Source organism: Onychomys torridus, chromosome 3 (genome assembly GCF_903995425.1).
Source record: "Onychomys torridus chromosome 3, mOncTor1.1, whole genome shotgun sequence".
NCBI lineage: Eukaryota > Metazoa > Chordata > Mammalia > Rodentia > Cricetidae > Onychomys > Onychomys torridus.
The window spans coordinates 51,271,497-51,291,771 of record NC_050445.1 but is presented as its reverse complement, the minus strand read 5'-3'; the positions used below and the strand labels follow the sequence as shown (position 1 = coordinate 51,291,771).

Genomic DNA, 20,275 nt, shown 5'->3' with positions numbered 1-20,275 from the left:
CTTTGTGGTTATTTTGGAAGCTTTCTTAAAGGTTTGAATCTTCTTTTATATTTAGAACTTTGACTCATACTGTTTTGAAATGAAGAACTGTATATAAAGTGCAGAATGAGCAACAATACATGATCAATGACAGTTATAGTAGACTGTAATTTCCTGTGGGGAGGAAGTGATGGTCATCTTTTGGGAATGGTGGGACAGGTAATATTGGCACTTGAGATTTGGAAAGACCATTGTAGAGAACAATAAAAAGCAAAATAAGAAAAGCTAGGAATGCTGAGCAGTACTGGAGTGGATCAGTCAGAGATAACCAATTAAGATCATCACATCTGTCTTAATCTTGTAGGATTTAGCCCTAAATCTCTATTTTCCTAAGTCATTTTAAGACAAAAGTTGGGAAATAATGTCTTTTCCTCATTTGAAGGCTGTTTAGCAAGAGGGATGAGATTTAGAATTCCTAGGCTCAAACCTGTCCATGTACATTTAGAAAAGATGGTTAACTGGATGAACAGTTTGGCTGGTAGTCAACTGAAAAGTTGATGAGTTTGTTGGAAACTGGTCCAAGGAAATGTTTTCTAGTATACACCATTCTGAAGCCACTATTCATTCAGATTTTAGTGAATACCTCACACAAACTTGTTTCAAAGTAACTTTTGCTGTAAAATAATAACCAAATCCTATTTCAGAGTTTATACAAATCAAAGATGGCATCAGCAGTTTCATAGATGGTTTGACCCTCTCTATAAAGCCATTTCAAATCCTCTGTAAAGATAAAACACCTCACAATTAGATTGTAAGGATATTTTAAGACAAGAAAATGAAATTTAATTTCTTTTCTCCTTCTGCAGGAAGTCACCAAGGCAGTCCAGCCTCTCTTGCTAGGAAGAATCATAGCTTCCTATGATCCAGATAACCAGATGGAGCGCTCCATTGCCATTTACTTAGGCATAGGCTTATGCCTTCTCTTCATTGTCAGGACACTGCTTCTTCATCCAGCCATTTTTGGACTTCATCGCATTGGAATGCAAATGAGAATAGCTATGTTTAGCTTGATTTATAAGAAGGTAATACTTTTGGGAGGTGTTTTTGATTAGCTTTGTTTTGTTATTTTAGTGCTGGGGATTGAACTCAGGGCTTTCTGTGCCAGCAAGTTCTATGCTGGGTTTGCCACCCTGTACAGTACAGCCCCAGGTATTCTACATGGCATATCTTCTTCTTCTTGTTTTTTTTTTTTTTTGGTTTTTCGAGACAGGGTTTCTCTGTGTAGCTTTGCGCCTTTCCTGGAACTCACTTGGTAGCCCAGGCTGGCCTCAAACTCTCAGAGATCCACCTGGCTTTGCCTCCTGAGTGCTGGGATTAAAGGAGTGTGCCGCCACCACCGACCGGCTTTTCAATACCCTGAATTAGATTGTGAGCTCTAAAAAGGATAAGTATGAAAATTAATTTCAATTTCGTGTGTCTGTGGAACAAATGGCAGGAATAAGTATCGTTTTTTTTTTTTGTTTTTTTGTTTTTTATTCTTAGTAATTCAGTTGCTTCAGTAGACAGTTATGAAATACCTTCTATAACCTAACAATGTTGCAGATGCCTTTTTTTAGGGGAAGGATTTGAGTGGTCTTGTTTTGGGGTTTTTGGTTTGTTGTTGTTTCTTGAATTACTGAAAATTGAACCCAGGGCTTCATACAAAATAGACAAGTGCTACACCAGTTGAATAAATCACCATTAATTTTTTAATCCACTTTTATCAGTTAAAATGACAAAGAGTCAGTATGAAAATCATTGATGAAATACCATGTTATGCTAAAATGCTATCTATCTTTATATTTACTAACAATAATTTAATATGTCATCATCAGTGATAATCTAAGCAATACACCAGCTGCCACAGATGGTGACGGTGTCACAGTGGTAATACTCAGTCCACTGTCTTACTGTGAGAAAGACCTTTGTGGACCTTTATCATCCAGTGACTCTTGTAACTATAAAGTTTTTGAAATAGCACATGCATTGAAGTCATAACTTATTTTGCTTTTCTGCATGTGTTAGCTAGACAAGAGCATAAATTGTCTAGGGATGATTTAAATCAATTCAAGTGAACATTTAGCTACCTAAATGTTGTCTAAAACGGACAAAATTCAGTCATTTCAATGGCATGTGCTTTCTTCAGTCTATGTATGTGACTGCTTTACTCTACCAAGTGATCAAAGAAAGATATATTGGTGGAACCATTTATACTTTCCCTTATTCTTTGCTGTTTTCTTCCTTCAGTGACAGACTTTGTATACTTGGCTTATAAGGGCTATGGATCTGAAATTGAGCCCTAACAAGTAATCCATAGCACCACTATGGTACACAATCAAGGCCAACTATGTAGTAAAATCTTGATAGCCATACTTTATTGTTCAAAAAAGGCTTTTATGGAGGCAGAGAAGAACAAAAAGGAGTCAGAAGTTTAATTGAATCTCAAAGGCTCCAGTCTTACCAATTCATAAGTCCCTGGAAAACATGATGATAAATTTTTTTAGATCTTTTTAGAGATCATTTGTAATGTAGAATCCACTGGGCTTGCTGTCAAAAAAAATTGAATTTACTTTAATGAATATTTGTTAGGAAGTACATATTATAATGTTAATAACTAAGGATATGTCACACTAATAAATGATTTAAATATGATCTAATTTGTTCTACCAACAACTCTCTACTAAAACCTATAAAGGAAGAACATTATATAAAACTACTTTCAAAATAGATAAATCACTATCTTTGAAGTGAAATGGTTTCTAGGCATTAGGAAAACCAAAAAGTATGGAAATACAGTACTGAAGCAAAGGGGATATAAAGTAAAATAAAAATAAAGAGTATGGTTAGTTTGTGATCAAGTCCTCATGTAATATTTAACACAAATTCAGTAATGTATTTCCTTTAGACACACTAATGAAGAGTTTGAAGCTCTTCCATATGTATTTCCATCTCAACATCAACTACCTATGGTGGTCGATCATTTAGTTTATTTTGCAAACCACACTTACATCCCTATGTTGGCTTATCACTAGAGTGTGAGTGCATCTTCATGTTGCACTAGTTTGGTACCTAATTGCAATTGTCTTTGCTCTTCCCATGTCTTATATCCTTGTCCATATCCATCCTGTTTTAGGTCTTTAGCAAGGACATACAGGAGCCTTCCTACAACATTTTAAATTTTATAGTAGAGAAAGTCCCTCCCTTTAAAATTTTGAAACCATGCACATTATACCGAAATAATGAATACAAACACAAACTGAACTTTGCCTATGAATTTGAAGATTACCAAAGTAACTGAATAAATATTTACCACATGAATATTATGCATGAAGCTTCATGTTTTACTCTGTATATAACTTTCCTGACACTGAAACTTTTTCTAAGATTCATGTCATCGACCTCAGTGAGTTCTCCCCCACTCCTGTTGCTCTAGTAATGTTTTGTAATTAACTATCCTGACTTTTTGTGTTTGCCTGTCTAAAAATTACCCATTATTTTTGTTCTATCTCTATAAAACTTACATATTTTTCTAATCCAAAGTATGAACCCACTCTACTTTCTGCTTTCTCTAACATATATATATATATATATATATATATATGAATGTATGTATGTATGTATGTATATAAAGTTTCTATAAGGAATATATTTTTTCTAAGTTACTTCCAGGCAAGAATTATATCTTAATAAATACCAATCCCTGATGCATCCAGGACAATGGTTTGCATCTATGAAATACTCAACAAATATGTGATGAGGTTGAAACAAATAATAAATGAGTGCTTTGTTGCCAAAGCCATCTTACAGCAAATAAACTATTAAATTTTACAAAGAATTATTCTCTTTCATGGTCATAATTTGTGTAATAATGTTATATCATTAATTTATAGGTCAGTAAGTACATGTTTCTAGTTAGTGATCTTTTATGTTCTATTTTCTTTGTAAAATTTGAAGGCTTTGTTTTGTTAACATAAAAATATTGATTCAGTTATTCATAACATACTTTTATTGATCTTGAGTTTATGAAAAATTAAGACCAGGTTTCACTACCTTAGGTTCAAAATTTATAATTTTTTATTTTTTTACTATACATATATAATTAATTTCCATCATCTTTATCCTCATTTGCTCTATCATTCCTGGCCCTCTCCCACTAGAAGTCATCTTAGCAAGTACCTTCCTACTTCCACGTCTTTTCGTGTGTGGTCCCACTGAGTTTAATAAGAGCATAGTGGGAAATGATTTAGTGGAGCAAGGGCAGCTTGTATGTATTACACCAATGATACAGTGATATGACAGCCCCTCCCTAACAAGCATGAGCCTTCCCTCATCCATCCTGAAATGTTTCATCCTGTGCAGATAACCTCAGCTGTAACGAGTTCATGAGTGCAACTGATAAGTCCTATGAGAATACTTCTTTCTACTGTCTGTCTTTCCTAAGCTCAACTCTTGTATTCTTTATGCCCCTTCTTCTGCCATTTTCTCTGAGTCATGGGGCAGGGTGGAGAGTGATATAAGTACCTCATTTATGACCAAACATTCCACCATCACTTATTTACCGCATTTTGGTCAGTCCTAGGTTTCTGCAGTCACCAGCACCCACTGTCATAAGAGACTTTTCGGATAATGGCTGAGTGCAAGCTCTAATCTTTGGTGTAAACATGAGTAGTAAGAAAGTAGCTTGATAACATGACCATTTAGCAGAACAACAGTTAGTTGGTTATCTCCTGTGGCCAGAGACCTCCCCAGCTAGAGACTCTTAATCAGGGTTACAGAACCAAACAGAAATTCCCTATTGTGGAGCAGGCTTCAGATTCCATCCGAAGCAGCAAGTTACCCCCATAAGAATCATACTACTATGCACTAGAGGACACATTTTACAAAGATGCATGGCTCTTGTAGCTTACAAGAGTCACAGTTTGCAGACACCTCAGTGTCTACTCAGTGGGGAGGAAAGAAGCTTGCAGTTCAGCTCCATGTCCTGTTTCTATAGTATACGGTATTTTCAGCAGCAGCGTCGTACCGTCAAGTTCTGGAAGGCAGCCAAGAGCATGGCAAAAGCTTGTGTTGTTTGAGGAACCTCTGAAATCTCCCTGGTCAGTCACTCCTAGGTGGATATTCCATACCCAGCACTGGAACTTTGATTATTTGTGGTTTTTGAGAGAACATCATCCATGGAGGATACGTCTATTTAATCTTTTTTAAGACTTTATTTTTAAGTTTAAAACTTTATTCTTAGCTGGGTAGTGGTGGCACATGCCTTTAATCACAGCACTCAGGAGGCAGAGGCACTTGGATCTGAGTTTGAGGCCAGCCTGGTCTACAGAGCAGGTTTTAGGACAGCCAGGGCTACAAAGAGAAACCGTGTCTCAAAACACCAAAAACAAAACAAAACAAAACAAAAACCCTTTATTCTCAGACTTGTACAATAGTGATACTCAAACTGTAAATTTTAAACTCAAATATATGTAATTTTTATACATGTCCAGCTATTAACTGATTTCTCAAGGCATGCTATATATTATAGGCAAGACAAGTAATAATAATAATAATAATGTTTACAAATCTCTATATTAAATTATCCAGATAATTGCAGTTTTGGGTCACACTTCATCATCACATGGCATGGTATGTGTTTCCTAGTGTTATGTTTGACAGAGACAGATTATGAGTAAATGAGTCTTTGCCAATGTACTTTCGTATGCTTATTAGATAGTATTATTGCAAATAGTATCCTCACCTCACAGTCCCATGTGGAACTCCATTCTACTAAAGCTAGTTAATTCTGAAGCCATTCAACACAGTGAATGCCTCTGCCACCCAAAGCAGAAGGACGGTGGCTGTCTGTCTGTCCCACTGCTTTGTGAACTCTCACACCTCACTTAGGGCACTGTATCCCCGCCCCACCTGTCTTATGAACCTGGCTATCTGACATGCTAGCATTAATAAAGTCTAAGATTGTACTTTTTAAAGGAAACTTATAAAATATTAGTTTCCATGTGGCTTTTTCATTTACCCTTACTCGTGGTTACCTTCTCTCCTCTCCCTTCTCTCTCCTCTCTTCCCTGCTCTCTGTTGAGAAGTCCCTGCCCTCATTATCCCTCAGCCCTGTCCCCATTTCATGTCTTGTATGTAAGACTGTCTTCCCTCCCTCTCTCCAATGTCTCTCTCATCCTTCTGATTTTTACCAACACATCATTGTGCTCAATATTCTAAACATACACAGCTGAGATCCTCACGTAAAGAAGAACTGGTAGCATTTGTCCTTCTGGACCTGGACTTCCCTGACTCAGTATAATATTTGTTTCCATTTGTAAAAACAAAGTTTTAAAAAGGTCCTCAAAGCTCAAACTAGAGGACTCAAAAACATAAACCTCAAGCTTACATTTTACAAATGGATATTAAAATACAATATTATTTGTATTGTTGAAGACAAAAAAGTTAGTTTCTATATGACAGAAAACATAAAAAACAAATATTTCAATGTAGTAGTTACTTTTAAGTTGAATATTTATAAAGCTGAGAAGGTATGAAACTAATGAATATGAAACAAGGCTGATCCACTACTTAAGGTATATGCAGTCACATCCTCCACTTTACTAATGTGTTATTTATAAATACATTTTATGTTTGTTTGTTGATATCACCTAACTTCCCATTTTTCTTTTAGACTTTAAAGCTGTCAAGCCGTGTTCTTGATAAAATAAGTATTGGACAACTTGTTAGTCTTCTTTCCAACAACCTGAACAAATTTGATGAAGTATGTACCCACTGATAAAATATTTTATACATTTTATTAGAAATCAAACAACCCTAAAGGAAGATTTATCCTGCACCAGATAGCAGTGATAGGTAGTAAAGTCCCACCCATCTCTAGTCTGGCTAATTCTGGAAACTGGGAAGGCTAAATTGCATAGCAGAGCACCATTCTGAGGTCAGGTAAACTTGCCAAACTCAAACATACCCCAGCTTGCCCTTAATAAGGCTTTTCAAAGCTTAATCCTTATCAGACTTTGCTTCCTTTTAATATAATACTTTAAATTGTTATTTACTTTGGCTAAATATGATACTCTGGGCAGTTCTTACTCTGTGCTGTCTTATGCCATCAGTAAATTCAAGGTCCTTGAGGACAGATAGTGTGTTTTATTTATCTTTGCAATTCCAGTATTTAACATAACAAAAGTTAAATAAATTACTGTTAAATTGAGTGCCAGATGATGAAGTGTACAGGGGTGTGTGTGTGTGTGTGTGTGTGTGTGTGTGTGTGTGTGTAATCTGAGCCTCTGAGGAGAGCCCCTTATTCTCACTTGTTCTAATATGAGGACACTAGCTTTATTTAAAAAGGATATTAATTAAAATCTGGAAACAATTCCTAAGATATCCAATCCCATTCTACTGGGGAAAAACATACTTTGAAATGCAATGACTTGAAATTTTTACCTTGAAGAACCTGGTCTATGCATTGATTAAGCCCAGTACTATTCTTCCATATCAAGAACATCTACATTTCAGTGTGCTCAGAACTATGAATTCCTTGATTGGATAAAACCTCAATAAGTGTTTCTTTGCTTCGTTTCTGAGGGTGGAGTATAACATGTCACTTGCTTTTCTCTGTGTTTTCATTTTTCAGGGACTTGCCTTGGCACATTTTGTATGGATAGCTCCTTTACAAGTGGCTCTCCTGATGGGACTTCTCTGGGACTTGTTACAATTCTCTGCCTTCTGTGGCCTTGGTTTACTGATAATCCTGGTCTTTCTTCAAGCTATTTTAGGGAAGATGATGGTGAAGTACAGGTAGTGATCTTTGTCACAGCTTAAAGAAATTTAACTTGGGCTTCTCTATGCCTAACCAGAAAACTATGCTATATCACTAAAAGGGATTATTTTAATGGTGTAAATAATACACCATATACCAAAAAGGGCATTTTTCCTCTATTGGTCTACAGAATTTCTTTACAAATGTTTTAAGGTTTAGTACATTTTTATACTCATAAAATTAGGTAAAGTAGTCATAGTATTTATATGAACTGGAAGGAATGCCTAAATTTTGTATGGAACTTACTGGCTTTTTCACTTCATATTGTAGGTCATTCTACCAAAGCTGTTATTACTTTTATTACAGAATGAATCTGTGGTATGAATCATGTGACATGCTTCTGATAGAGAACATGTAGAATTTGCCATGAAATGTCAAAAGAAAGCTACAGTCTGGGGACTCAGGTGTTTTTGTTTTTGTTTTTTGTTTTTAAGCTTTTATATACTCTTTCATTTGCTTCACAAAATAGAAATAATCACTTCTTTGATAAGGATTGGATTAAGGACAAAGTCCAAAATTCATCTAACAGTGGGTGTCTGACATTCAGGAGGCATCTACTAAATGATAGGATTATTTTGGTTGCCATCTGTTTAAGAGCAAAATGTTTATCTATGTAATAAAAGAAGTATTAATTTCCTTAAAATTTTGAGTAGTTATTAATAGATAATTTGACTTGTTTCTGTTATTGATTGGTTGATCAAGTGATTGGTTTTCAGAGATCAAAGAGCTGCAAAGATCAATGAAAGACTTGTGATCACATCAGAAATTATTGATAATATCCATTCTGTTAAGGCATATTGTTGGGAATCAGCGATGGAAAAGATAATCAAAAACCTGAGAGAGTAAGTTGATATCATTACACTGTTGTTCCAATTTTATACTTAACCTTTAAAAATGACTATTCCAGTAGAAATCAAGCATATGTCCTGAAGTATACCATTGTTTATACATTATTTGCATAAAATCATTTTGATGAGTTAATGTGGTTTTTTGGTTTTTTGTTTGTTTTGTTTTGTTTTGTTTTTTGGGGACAAGGTTTCACTATATGGGCTTGCCTAGCCTGGAACTCAGTATGTAGACCAGGCTGACTTAGAACTTAAAGGCATGTGCCACCATACCCAGTGCCAGCTTATGATGGTTTTACATAGTTAATCCAGTGGTTCCTTGGAACTGCAAAATGATGTATCTCTTCTTAATGAGTCTTCTAGAGTTATTCATAATAATTCAATCCCCTTAATTTAGTGAAAACAATGATGAAGATGCTGGTGGCTAATTGAGATCAGAGATGGAGCTGTTAAAATATACAGTTCTGAGAGAAAAGGGAGATACTGTATGACACTGTACTTCACTTGTTATCACTTCAAAAGTGGGAGCGGAAGCCACAGGTGGACAAATTGTACCTGTTGTTCTGAACCTTAGCAATAATGACAAAGGAATTTTCCTCAGTGTTGCCCATGTAAATTGCTCACAGGAGGTGAAATCAGTCCTAGTAGCAAAAGCCACCTCCTGAGCCAGCCGGCCAGAGCTAGTCCTTGGCACCAGTGCATGTTGTCTTCTGTCCCCTGGGGTGACCTTTCACAGATTAGTAAAGATTACACCTGGCAAAAAAAAGTACAGCGCAGACTGAGATGCAGTCACTGAGATGACTTTAGGTAAAAGAAAATTGAGCATTGCTCTAGCTGTGCAAACTGTTTTTCTTTAGTTGACTTCTCAGTTCTGCAGACTACAGTCAAGAAAAGGTTTTAGACTTCTGGCGGCAGGTGCAGCATTAAAGAGACTACTGATTTAAAGAGTAGGACACTTGAAGTATTTCACAGGAAAAAAGTGTGAAGTCGGGGTGATTTCACAGTCAGGCTGCTGGAGGCCCATAGACAATGGTTAAAGGAGCCACAGGTGTGTGATTGGGACAACAAAGGAAAGGCTGCAGCCTTAAGTCCTTTGGCATGTAAACAGAAGGAGCAAAAGAGTATTTATTTCCCAAACATTATTGGTCACCTGTTTTTGTTATGCCTTTCACGATAAATCCAGGAAAGGCATTGCATTTTCTTTCCAGAGACATCCTGAGAGATCTTGGGGGGATTGTTCAGCTGATGAGAGTTGTTTTTCACATTAACAAGTTGAGTGCTCCCACTGCACTCTCTATAAACACAGGTATGGCAGGGGTTGTGAGGTTGTCAGAGGAGACAGGTCTTACCTGTGGCTGACTTTTTCTGACATTGGTGTTTTACCCCTCTCTTCCTCAAGAGATGAAGTCCACCTTTCCTACTCTGTATTTTGGTCTGTCCAATTCTGACAGCATTTGTGTGGTTGTAACCTGTCTGATACAGTATCAAAGTGTAACCTGAAGAAAAAGCTGCAAAGTGCTAACATAAAAGGGAAAGGAAGAGTTGCTTTTACTCAGCAGAGCAAATATAATGTTTTAGGAGAGACTGACAGGATGCTCTTGCTCTTCAGAAGGATGATTACCTCAGCCTGGGCCACTGTTGAACTGGGCCAAAGGCTGTGCAAATTTCCTTGGGGGAAAAAAATCTGCCTTTTATTGCTTTTGTAATAAAGGGACTTTAATTTTTTTTATGAGAAACAGAATATTTTTATGACTCATAAAATGTTAGGGATTTTATAATAGTTTCTAGATAATTCTGATGTTGTTGCATCCATTAATCTTTTTCGTATGCGATCTCGCCTTCCAACTTTGCCAGCTGTTTCTAATGTATTTGAACAACTCTGAAATTTTACTGACATTTTTAAAACAATTCTACTATTTTATAAACACCAACTTCATCAATATATTTTTTTTAATCTCTAAAGGGCTACACATTGTGTTCTATTAGATTTTCTGCTGTGTCTGCTGTGTCATCATGTAAGCTTAACCACACCTCTACAGGGGCAGTACTGGGTTTCTTTTTAGTGATGGGATCATGAAGGAAGAGTGCCTTCCTTTAGATGACATAGGTAAAACAGGCAGAACCCAAACCATAACCCACCTGCAATACAAATTTTCTGAGAGATAAAAACACTGCAACTAATTAGGCTGGTCATAATATAGGTTATACACATGACCTCTGTCAGTGAGCTCAGTATTACATTGTTTTCTTTGAGGACTTAAAAAAGATTTCCTTTTATTTCTACCACTTGAGAATGACAGATGTTTCTTTCAATTAGAGAACTGTGGAAATGTAGTGTCTGCATGCCAGGTGCCCTCCTAAACCAGACTATAGATAAGCTATTGCTCTTTTTGACAGAGCCTTCGTTTTGTGTTTAGCACTGGGCTTTGACTGCACAAGAACTAGTTGTGGATGATCACAGGTGGCTTGAAGCTTTATAGCAGGAAGAGTGGAGCTGAGGGTGAGGGCAATATTGTTCTCAGCTTATGACATCTCAATCATGTCACCATCTTCTGGGATCCTTGCTTTCTGCTTGTTACAGTACTTAACCCCTTCCTGTGTATCTTACAAAAATACTAGTTCACAGTTGGATTGCGGACTAGAGGATTGCATCATGGTAGGGCGTGACTGCAGCTAATCACACTGAAGTGAGAGGGAAGAGGAGGGCGTGGCTAGTCCCTGGTCTTGAAGAACCACCTACAATAGAATGACCTGCCTCCTTTGACTAGAGTAGCTTCTGGTAAATCAGTGCAGCATCTCAGCATCGGCAGTGTGGCTTGGAGAGGAGAGTGCCCAATAACATGGTCTTAGGTGCTTTGCATCCATGCCAGCGTCTGAGAACCTCTCCTCATGCCATTATTGCCAGCACTATTCAAATCCAAGCTGGAATCTCGAAAATGTTCACAGTCTGTTGGAGAATCACAAAGTCATCATCTTGTTCTTAAAACATTGTAACATTCCACACATTATTTCACATTTTAATAATGAAATTACTAAAGATATAAAATAGTATAAAATTAAAATCTATTCAGATAGTACAATTTAAATTAATTTTAATAATATAATTAAAATTTTAATTATGATAGTAATTGAAGTTTTAATTGTTACAGCAATGTTAACAAGTATTCAGTAAAAAAAAAACAAAAACAAAAAAAAAACCATGGTATATTCATTAATAGTCACATAAGCTATTGAGGCCAAGAGAGGTTTTATAACTAGCCCAAACTGTAGTCTGTATGTTCAGAGTTTATATTCTATGACACCTGAAGTTTAAAAAGGAAATAACACCTCCCTTCTTCCATTTTTCACAGGGTGGAACTGAAACTGACCCGGAGGGCAGCCTATATGAGGTTCTTCACCAGCTCTGCCTTCTTCTTCTCAGGGTTCTTTGTAGTCCTTTTATCTGTGCTTCCCTATACAGTCATCAATGGAATCATCCTCCGAAAAATATTCACAACCATTTCATTCTGCATTGTCCTGCGGATGTCGGTCACACGCCAGTTCCCCACTGCTGTACAGACCTGGTATGATTCTGTTGGAATGATAAAAAAAGTACAGGTAATTTCCATGACTATATCCTTATGTGATTTTGAAACATTTTAGAATTTGTATAGTGGGTGAACACTCTAAATGGAATTTCTTGGCTTTGGATTTATCTCTTCATTTTCCTACGTGGCCTCATGAATCCTTACAATGAAACTCTAATGAAATCCTATGAGATTTTGTAAATCAAAGAAATTTGCAATTATTGTTTCTGTAATCTGGAAAATCCCACCCAAGCAACCAGTGAATGGATCAGTTCTAGGCAGCTTGTAAATATCCAAAAACTTTGAAAAATAAACTTCATCAGGAAGTTATAAAATGTTTTGCTAACCCTGGAATGCCCACCTTAAACTCTAGCATTTTCCTGGATAGTATGATGGCTGCAAATGGCATTCCTGCCACCTGACTTACTGTGCAACTCCAGATAGCTGCTGGTGGTGAAAAGGCCTAAAGTTCTGAGGTGATAAGAAGTAGTTTCTTCAGAGGGGATTGAGTAAACTTGTGAGAAATAATGTCTCATTATACTTTAAAACATATAAGTATTTAACACAGAAAGTAATCATATGACAAATACAATGTAGGATGGTGGGTGAGCTGGTTAGAAAGTGGTCCTCCCATTATTTACCTAGGGCTGATGTTGCAAGTGGTGGCATTGTGGAATTTTAGCTTCTATATCTGTTCTGTTTGCCTTTGAAAATTTGAATTAGTTGCTAGTGATTAGAAGTAGAGAGATACTATGTGTACCCTTAGGCACGGCATACATGTGTGTACACGTACATGTATTGAGTATCTTGTGATGAATTGAGATTGTCTCGTAATTTGTGTCCCATAGCTGTCGCAGCTACCATTGAAGGGTGTCTGCCCAGTCCATCTCATCACCATCTCTCTCAGTCCCTTCTTTTCACCCATTGTACCCCAAGATTAGATGAACCTGAGTGTGGGAGTAGATAAAGTAGTGGGTGATACTTAGGATCATAGTAGCTCTGCAGTTAATCTTATTTCTCTGCTGATGTCATCATAGTTGGGTGGAAGGAAGAGAAGAAAGAGGGAGAGGTGGACAGAGAGATAAGAAGAGACATGAGAATAAAACTGAACAGTAACACAAAAAACACCGGAAAAAATATGGATGTGACTGAGACGGACAAAAAGAGGAAAAAAGGTTGGGAAGGAGGAAAGAGAGAAAAGGGGCCAGGCAGGGACCAGTGAAGGTATACAGATTTAAGTCCTATGCTCCACTTTCCCTATGAAGAATGTGTTGGAGTCACTGATGGAGCCCTTTCTTAGAACACTTCAAAGTAGTTATATGAAATCCTTATACTTTTCCTTCATCTAGACACATGATAGTACATTGCTTGTAAAGAGATTGTTAAACGAAAAAAGCACAATTTGTGGTTCTTTTCCTTTGTGCTAGCCTTGAACTGAGACATGAGTGAGTAATTGTTAGGGTTCCATTAGAGATTAATATTTCATATAATAAAAAAGAAGCAACTGTGCACTAATATCTAATATATAAAACTAGTTTCATAAATTAATATACCTAAAGAGTATATTTCTACTATGATGAATCCTAACATTAACTTTAAAGTTATTTTATTAACTTATTTCTCATTTAAGACAGTGCAATGTTAGAGTGTACAAAGATAAAGCAATGCATTCTTGTTATTCTGATTCTACAATTAAAAGCTTTTACACTCTTCATTGACTAGGATTTCCTGCAGTATCAAGAATATAAGATACTGGAGTATAACTTAATGACCACAGGTGTGATCATGGAGAATGTAACAGCATTCTGGGAGGAGGTGAGAATTTCTAAACATTGTTGATTTTTTAAAATATATGAACGATTGAGCGTTTTCCTTTTCATGCATCTAAATTTCTACTCAATAAAATGTAAGATTCAAATGATACTATAACCGATAGAGCTATAAGGAGGGGATTTTCTGTGTTATAAAAGTGAAAAGTGATTAACTAGGAACATAAATGCAACATAAAAGCTCCTTTATTTCTTTAAAGTCATTTAATTTATTTCATATAACAGGCCAGGAAGATGATAGGCTTCAATACTAGGTTTGAATTTTGTCTCTGTAATTCACTTTCCATGTAATCCAAATCATATTCCTCTCAAGTTGTCATACTCTTAGTGTCTTCATCCTACTAAGATGATTTACATGGATTGCCCATCAGTGCACTTTTCATGTAGTGGTTCCTCAGTGAAAATTCACTTCTCTGATCATGACTTTCAGGTCTCCCCTGCCTGTCACTCAGTGTTTATGAGTCATTGAGTCCCCATGAGCAGCTTCTGGCATTTTACTCTGTCTGTGGTGTAGGTGAGCTCCCTCAGGTTTAACATCAGTGAACTGATGATGTACAAATGCAAATCTCTGGTCCTTGTTTCATTCCTGAATTTCATGCATGCTATTCCAGATATCTTGCATGGTCTTCACACACTTCATATTAATCACTCCCTAAGCTTTACTGCCCCACTTGTTCCAGCATATTCTCCATTTCCTTGGATGACAACACCTGAGAGGCAAGTCTAGGGTGAGTTACATATCATACTTGATTAGATAAAATTTATATTTACATATTAGGCAGTTGAGGCTTGAGGCCTTTAAGTAAGGAGGTTACTCAAATAGCTAGGGCAGAGCTAAAATATCAGCTTTGGTTCTCAGACCCCAGAGCCATTTCCAAGTCCTCACATTGCATATTGCTACTTATTTAAGGATACAAGTAAAGGGGTAGAGGTGTAACTCAGTGGCTGAGTACTTGCTTAGTATGGACAGTGGTCTGGATGCAGTTCCCAGACCTGAAAAGAGAAAAGATCAAAAGTAGAAGGAGGAAGAGGAGGAGGAGCAAACTGTTGTAATGTCTACAAAAGTATTTCCCAATGTTACCCATTCATGCCCTCAACACCTCTCATACAAGGCTGGAGGAATTTTACATGTTATTTGGTTCACTTTCAGGAGTTTATCTTAAATACCAGGAGTAAAAACAATGACCATCTGCATTTCTGTCACAGTGTTATTGATTAAACTAAAAGCTGAATCATCTAGTAGAAAACTTTTTAGAGTTTATGCATTATAATGTTATCTTTCAATTAAACTTCAGAATGCTTAATGAATGTGAAAATAATTGGTATATATCAAGAAAAAGCAGACCACATGTTTTACATTGTTTGTCAAGGTTGGCTTTCATCTTGTGAATTATACTTTAAATCCAACCAGACAGTGGTTGGTTACTACTGTAATCCTTGTGCTATCATTGCACCAACGAGCATATCAGTAAGACTGATGATTACGTTTCCCCTGTGGTGGTGTACATATTATACCCTGTAACACTATGAAAGCTTTTCAATTGTGATGAAGCATCCAGGTGAATGCTTAATTTCTTCAAGTTCTATTAAATGTGCAGTTTCTTCAGGAATAGAATCTGACTATAAAGTTCTGGAGGGCAAGAGGGAGACAGGAGGATGGACAGAAAGACACACAAGAAGTAGAAGAGGGGCATTGAGTTTGTGAATCTTGTTTGAGACACTAGGGAAAAGGGGGCTTTGGTGACATCAGCAGAGGAGAAAGGCCAGCTGGGTGCTTTCTCTGCCTCTCTGAGTTTGCAGTCTGTCACCCCAGCATATGGCACAGGGTCTTTATTGGTAAAATTGAATGATTGAGATTTTGCTAAAAACACCTGACACTGCTTTTTATTTTTTCAATTTGTTATCCTGTGGTGTCTATTTGGGGCAGTATAGCTATATTTTTTAACTTTCTTTCTCTTTAAAAATATGGTACTTTTTATTAATTTTGAGAATTCCATACATGTATATCATATATAATATATAATATATAATATATAATATATAATATACTTCCCTTATATTTCTTCTTCCACCTAACTCTTCCCAATCAAATTCCCAGTGTTGGATTTTAGAAGTAGTCTGTAATGCAGAGGTACTATTTTTGAAATGTATACATCTCTACATTTGAAATCTAGGTGAAATACAATGTTGCTTCCTTTGGTATTTTTACCTTTTCTTTTATGGCCCTCTCTTGTTTCAAGACATCATCATTTCTTTTAGTGCCATTGTTTGGGTCTCAAGAGATTTTTCACACTCTGGAGTGTACATTAGTAAGATGAGCATAGTAGTGAGGAGACAGTTGTTTGTGTATAAAATGAAGAAAGAACAATTGTACGGTGTGAGTGGCTCCTAAGAAGTAGCAGGTTAACTTCAGGAAAGAGTGTCTTTGGATAGTAAAGACCTAAAAATAGATTCCCTTAAAACTAGACACACAGGCTTCTTTGTGATTAAAATTTAATGCTGTTTATTTTGCTTTGAAGACAGTATCTCAGAGCTTCCATGGGCAATGGAGAAGCAAGTTGCTTTTTAAAGGGGATTCCGCTTCACCCCACACATGCTCTTGTACAGATCAATTCCTTTGAGTCTTCTAGCAACTTCATCATACTTGTAGCCAGTGATAATTAATAAATGTTTTGAGAAAATCTTAAAGGAAAAACCTACCAGTGTGACAGAACAGAAGTCAGTTTTGCATTGTAATTCTACTCTGAACTACTTGTGACTGATCATTTATCCATTCTAAGTCAGAGTCTACAGTTTTCAAAGAGGAAGATTATGAAATCGGCCTCATATATTATGCTGAATTAATGTTATGTACCAAGTCTGTAGGAAAAAAAAGTATATGTACTCTTCTTTCCTATAGTCTTGGTACACACACACACACACACACACACACACACACACACACACTTTAGACTTTAATAGTATGAAATTAATGTAATGATAAGCAAAGGTCTGATAAAGGGAAATTGAGTATCCTCATTAAATATATCCACTTCTCAAATATTTTGAACCATGCTCTCTAGAAACCATGTGCTTTATAATTGTACATTATAAAGTAATTTGACAATGTGTGTGTCTTTGTAATGAATTGTGTGCCATGTGTCTCTTAAACTGACTGCACAGAAAGCTATCTAGTGAAATATTTGAAAACATTTTTATTTCTGATGTGTCTAAATAGGGATTTGGAGAATTGTTGGAGAAAGTACAACTAAATGGTGCTGACAGAAAGCTTTCCAATGGTGATAGCCACCACAGTTTGGGTCATCTCTGCTTTTTGGGAGAGCCTGTGTTGAAAAACATCAACTTTAATGTAGAGAAAGGAGAGATGTTGGCTATTACTGGATCTACTGGAGCAGGAAAGGTACTGTCTTTTTAAATGTTTTGAGAAAGTAGTACATGAGTACTATATTTACCTAATTCCCATTACCTTACCCCATTCCTAACACTTTCCATGCACCCTCCTCACTCCCATTCCAATTTATGACCCAAGTTTCAGTTATTATTATTATATATATTGTCCTGGATCAATTTTATATTTATGTTTAATATTTTTAAATGATTTATTTTTATTTTATGTGCATTGATGTTTTGTCTGTGTAAGGGTGTTGGATTCCCAGGGAGGTAAAGTTAAAGGCAGTTTGTAAGCTGCCATGTTGGTGGTGGGAATTGAACCCAACTCCTGTAGAAGAACAGCCAGTGCTCTTAACCACTGAGCCATCTCTCCAGCCCCCATTTTGTGTTTCTTATATGCACATGTATTTAGAGTTGATCCCTTGAGATTGGATGACCTATAAAAGAGCTAATTTTTCGAGAAAATTGATTCTCCCTCTCAACAACTTTTGTTTGCCTATAATCTTTCATCTAGGGCAGAGGTTATCAACCTATGGGTAGTGACCCCTCAGCGGGTTATTAAAGGGTTGCAGCATTAGGAAGGTTGAGAACCACTGCTCTAAAGGATGGGACCTTGTGAAATTTCCCTCATCTACATTGTCTTGTCAACTGGTGATGTCATCATGTAGGACTTGTTTAGGTAACAATATTTTGGATATTTCATAGGTGTAGTGTCTCATGCCTAGAAGATACTTTCTAGAAGCAGACATTTCTGTTTTCTGGCTCTTAGATCTTTCATCCCTGCATTCACAATTTGTCCTGAGCCTTAAGTATAGAGGTTGCATCGTAGATAAACCAATTGAAGTTAAAAAGCCCTTGGTCAGTTATTTTCTGCATTTTGACTAGTTGTAGATCTCTGTAATAGTTTCCAACCATTGCAAGAAGATGAGACTGATCAGAGGTGTGAACTACACTTACCTGTGGGTATAAGGTAAGTATTTAGAACTCAGCTAGAAATCCTATCAGCTTACAGAGATGACATGCAGATAATGACAGAAGTGACAGTAGTGGGACCTCCTCTAAGGGCTGTGACCTCTCCAGCTGTGGGTAGTTAGTAAGGTTTACTGAACTAGGTACGACTTCTCTCTTAATGAGTTTGTCATAGGTCCAGTTAGGCAGCTGTTGATTGTCCCCAGGATGCCACTATTGTACCGTTGATTGGTGTTATATCTTATTTGGACAGTCTTTTTTTTTTTCCGTCTTTTTATTCCTCATTATTAAGAATTTAATTTAGAATTCATTTCTCCTTTTTTATCTAGTTTACAGTATATGAAATATTTCAGAGAAATTCTTATATAGGCATAGAAATGTTTGAGTGTAGTGCTTTCTTAAATTATACATTGCTTCAGTAATGGTTTCCTTCAGGTTTTTGCTTTCTCCGATTATTTCTTGTGATTCTTTTTATATGTTTATGTTTTGTATAGAATTTAACTTTGACATACACATAGAGGACTTTCAATAACTATTGTTTAAAAAACTATCCTTTTAAACATTTTTTACTATAGATTTATTTTCAGAGTTGGTCTAAGAAAATAATGGCTAAGATTTGACCTCTGTAGGCACAAGGTCTGATACAGGCATTCACACATATGTATGTATGTATGTATGTATGTATGTATGTATCTGATTTTTGTTGAATTGACTCAGTCTTGCTTATTATATATTATGAAAATGTCAAGTGGAAAGATATTCAAGAAACTGTTATTCTGTGGCTACTCCGCACCCAGTCCCAAGAACAACCTACTATGCTTATATAAATGTATAGTCTTTGGAGAGACAGCTCACAAAACCTAATCTAGTAGAAGGGAAAACTGTCCCAAGATCTAATTTTACCACCAAGAGGCTTTATCATGATGTTTCAGGTATGATCTGCCATGCAGATAATGATAGATACTTGTTCTTTAGTAATTAGATAGCACATTCAAGGACCAAAGGAACGAAATTTGAGGTGAGTAGATGCTTCATGATATTGGGCAACGAGTACTCGCTGTGGAGACCTATCAAATAGATCCTTGTTCTAGTTAGAGTGACATTTTAGGTGTTCATGAATCCCTTAACTCTGTTCCAGGATATAGAGGAAGAGGGAGGAAAAGCAGGGAGAGAAGGATGGAGGGATGGGGCAGTGCTGTCATAAGATAGAGATGAAACTAAGAGTTCTCAAAGAGAATCTGTTTTTATTCATATCTTAAACAGGGGAAGTGGTATTATGAAGAGTTTTATCTGAGATTTTGGAAGTAAAATACCACAGAAAATTTCTGATTACTCTATATCTTTCTTATCTTTCTCTCCAATTGTTTTCCCATATGTGACATGGGCCTTTTAAATAAAAGCTTGCTCCTTAGAATGTTATTTTTGCTTCACTTTCTGCTATGGAATTGATAGCAATTTTCAGTATTAAAAGAAAATGGTCCCCCAGGAGTCTATGTAGCTGATGTTCTAAAAGATACAGATGACCTACACCAGACTACCTGCTTGTGAGAGTATTACAGTGTTACATAGAATTTTAAAAATGAATTGTCCATGTACTTTAGATTATCACATGAAATATATGTAAAAATAGCTTTAGAATTATGAATGTGTTGAATGTAGCAGTAGTAAACTCCCAGGCAAGTCCCGAGCTGCCATGCAGATAGGAAGATCTGTGTCCACTTCTGCTCAGGAGTCTCACAACTCCGTCAGGGAGACGGCTGCTTGGTAATAATAGGAAGGGAAAACTTAATCATCTGCCTCGGGAAGTTCTCATTAAGATGGAAGTGTAATATCAATAAGCCT

General features: G+C 36.4%; 1 protein-coding gene across 1 annotated transcript in view; it reads left to right on the top strand.

Moving 5' to 3' along the window:
- Nucleotides 1-20,275, top strand: part of Cftr (CF transmembrane conductance regulator) — a 158,804-nt gene that overhangs the window by 58,139 nt on the left and 80,390 nt on the right. The window contains exons 5-11 of the mRNA XM_036181863.1: nucleotides 846-1,061; nucleotides 6,689-6,778; nucleotides 7,649-7,812; nucleotides 8,551-8,676; nucleotides 12,030-12,276; nucleotides 13,968-14,060; nucleotides 17,292-17,474. Coding sequence (XP_036037756.1) covers nucleotides 846-1,061; nucleotides 6,689-6,778; nucleotides 7,649-7,812; nucleotides 8,551-8,676; nucleotides 12,030-12,276; nucleotides 13,968-14,060; nucleotides 17,292-17,474 — 1,119 coding nt within the window. The remainder of the gene's footprint in view (nucleotides 1-845; nucleotides 1,062-6,688; nucleotides 6,779-7,648; nucleotides 7,813-8,550; nucleotides 8,677-12,029; nucleotides 12,277-13,967; nucleotides 14,061-17,291; nucleotides 17,475-20,275) is intronic.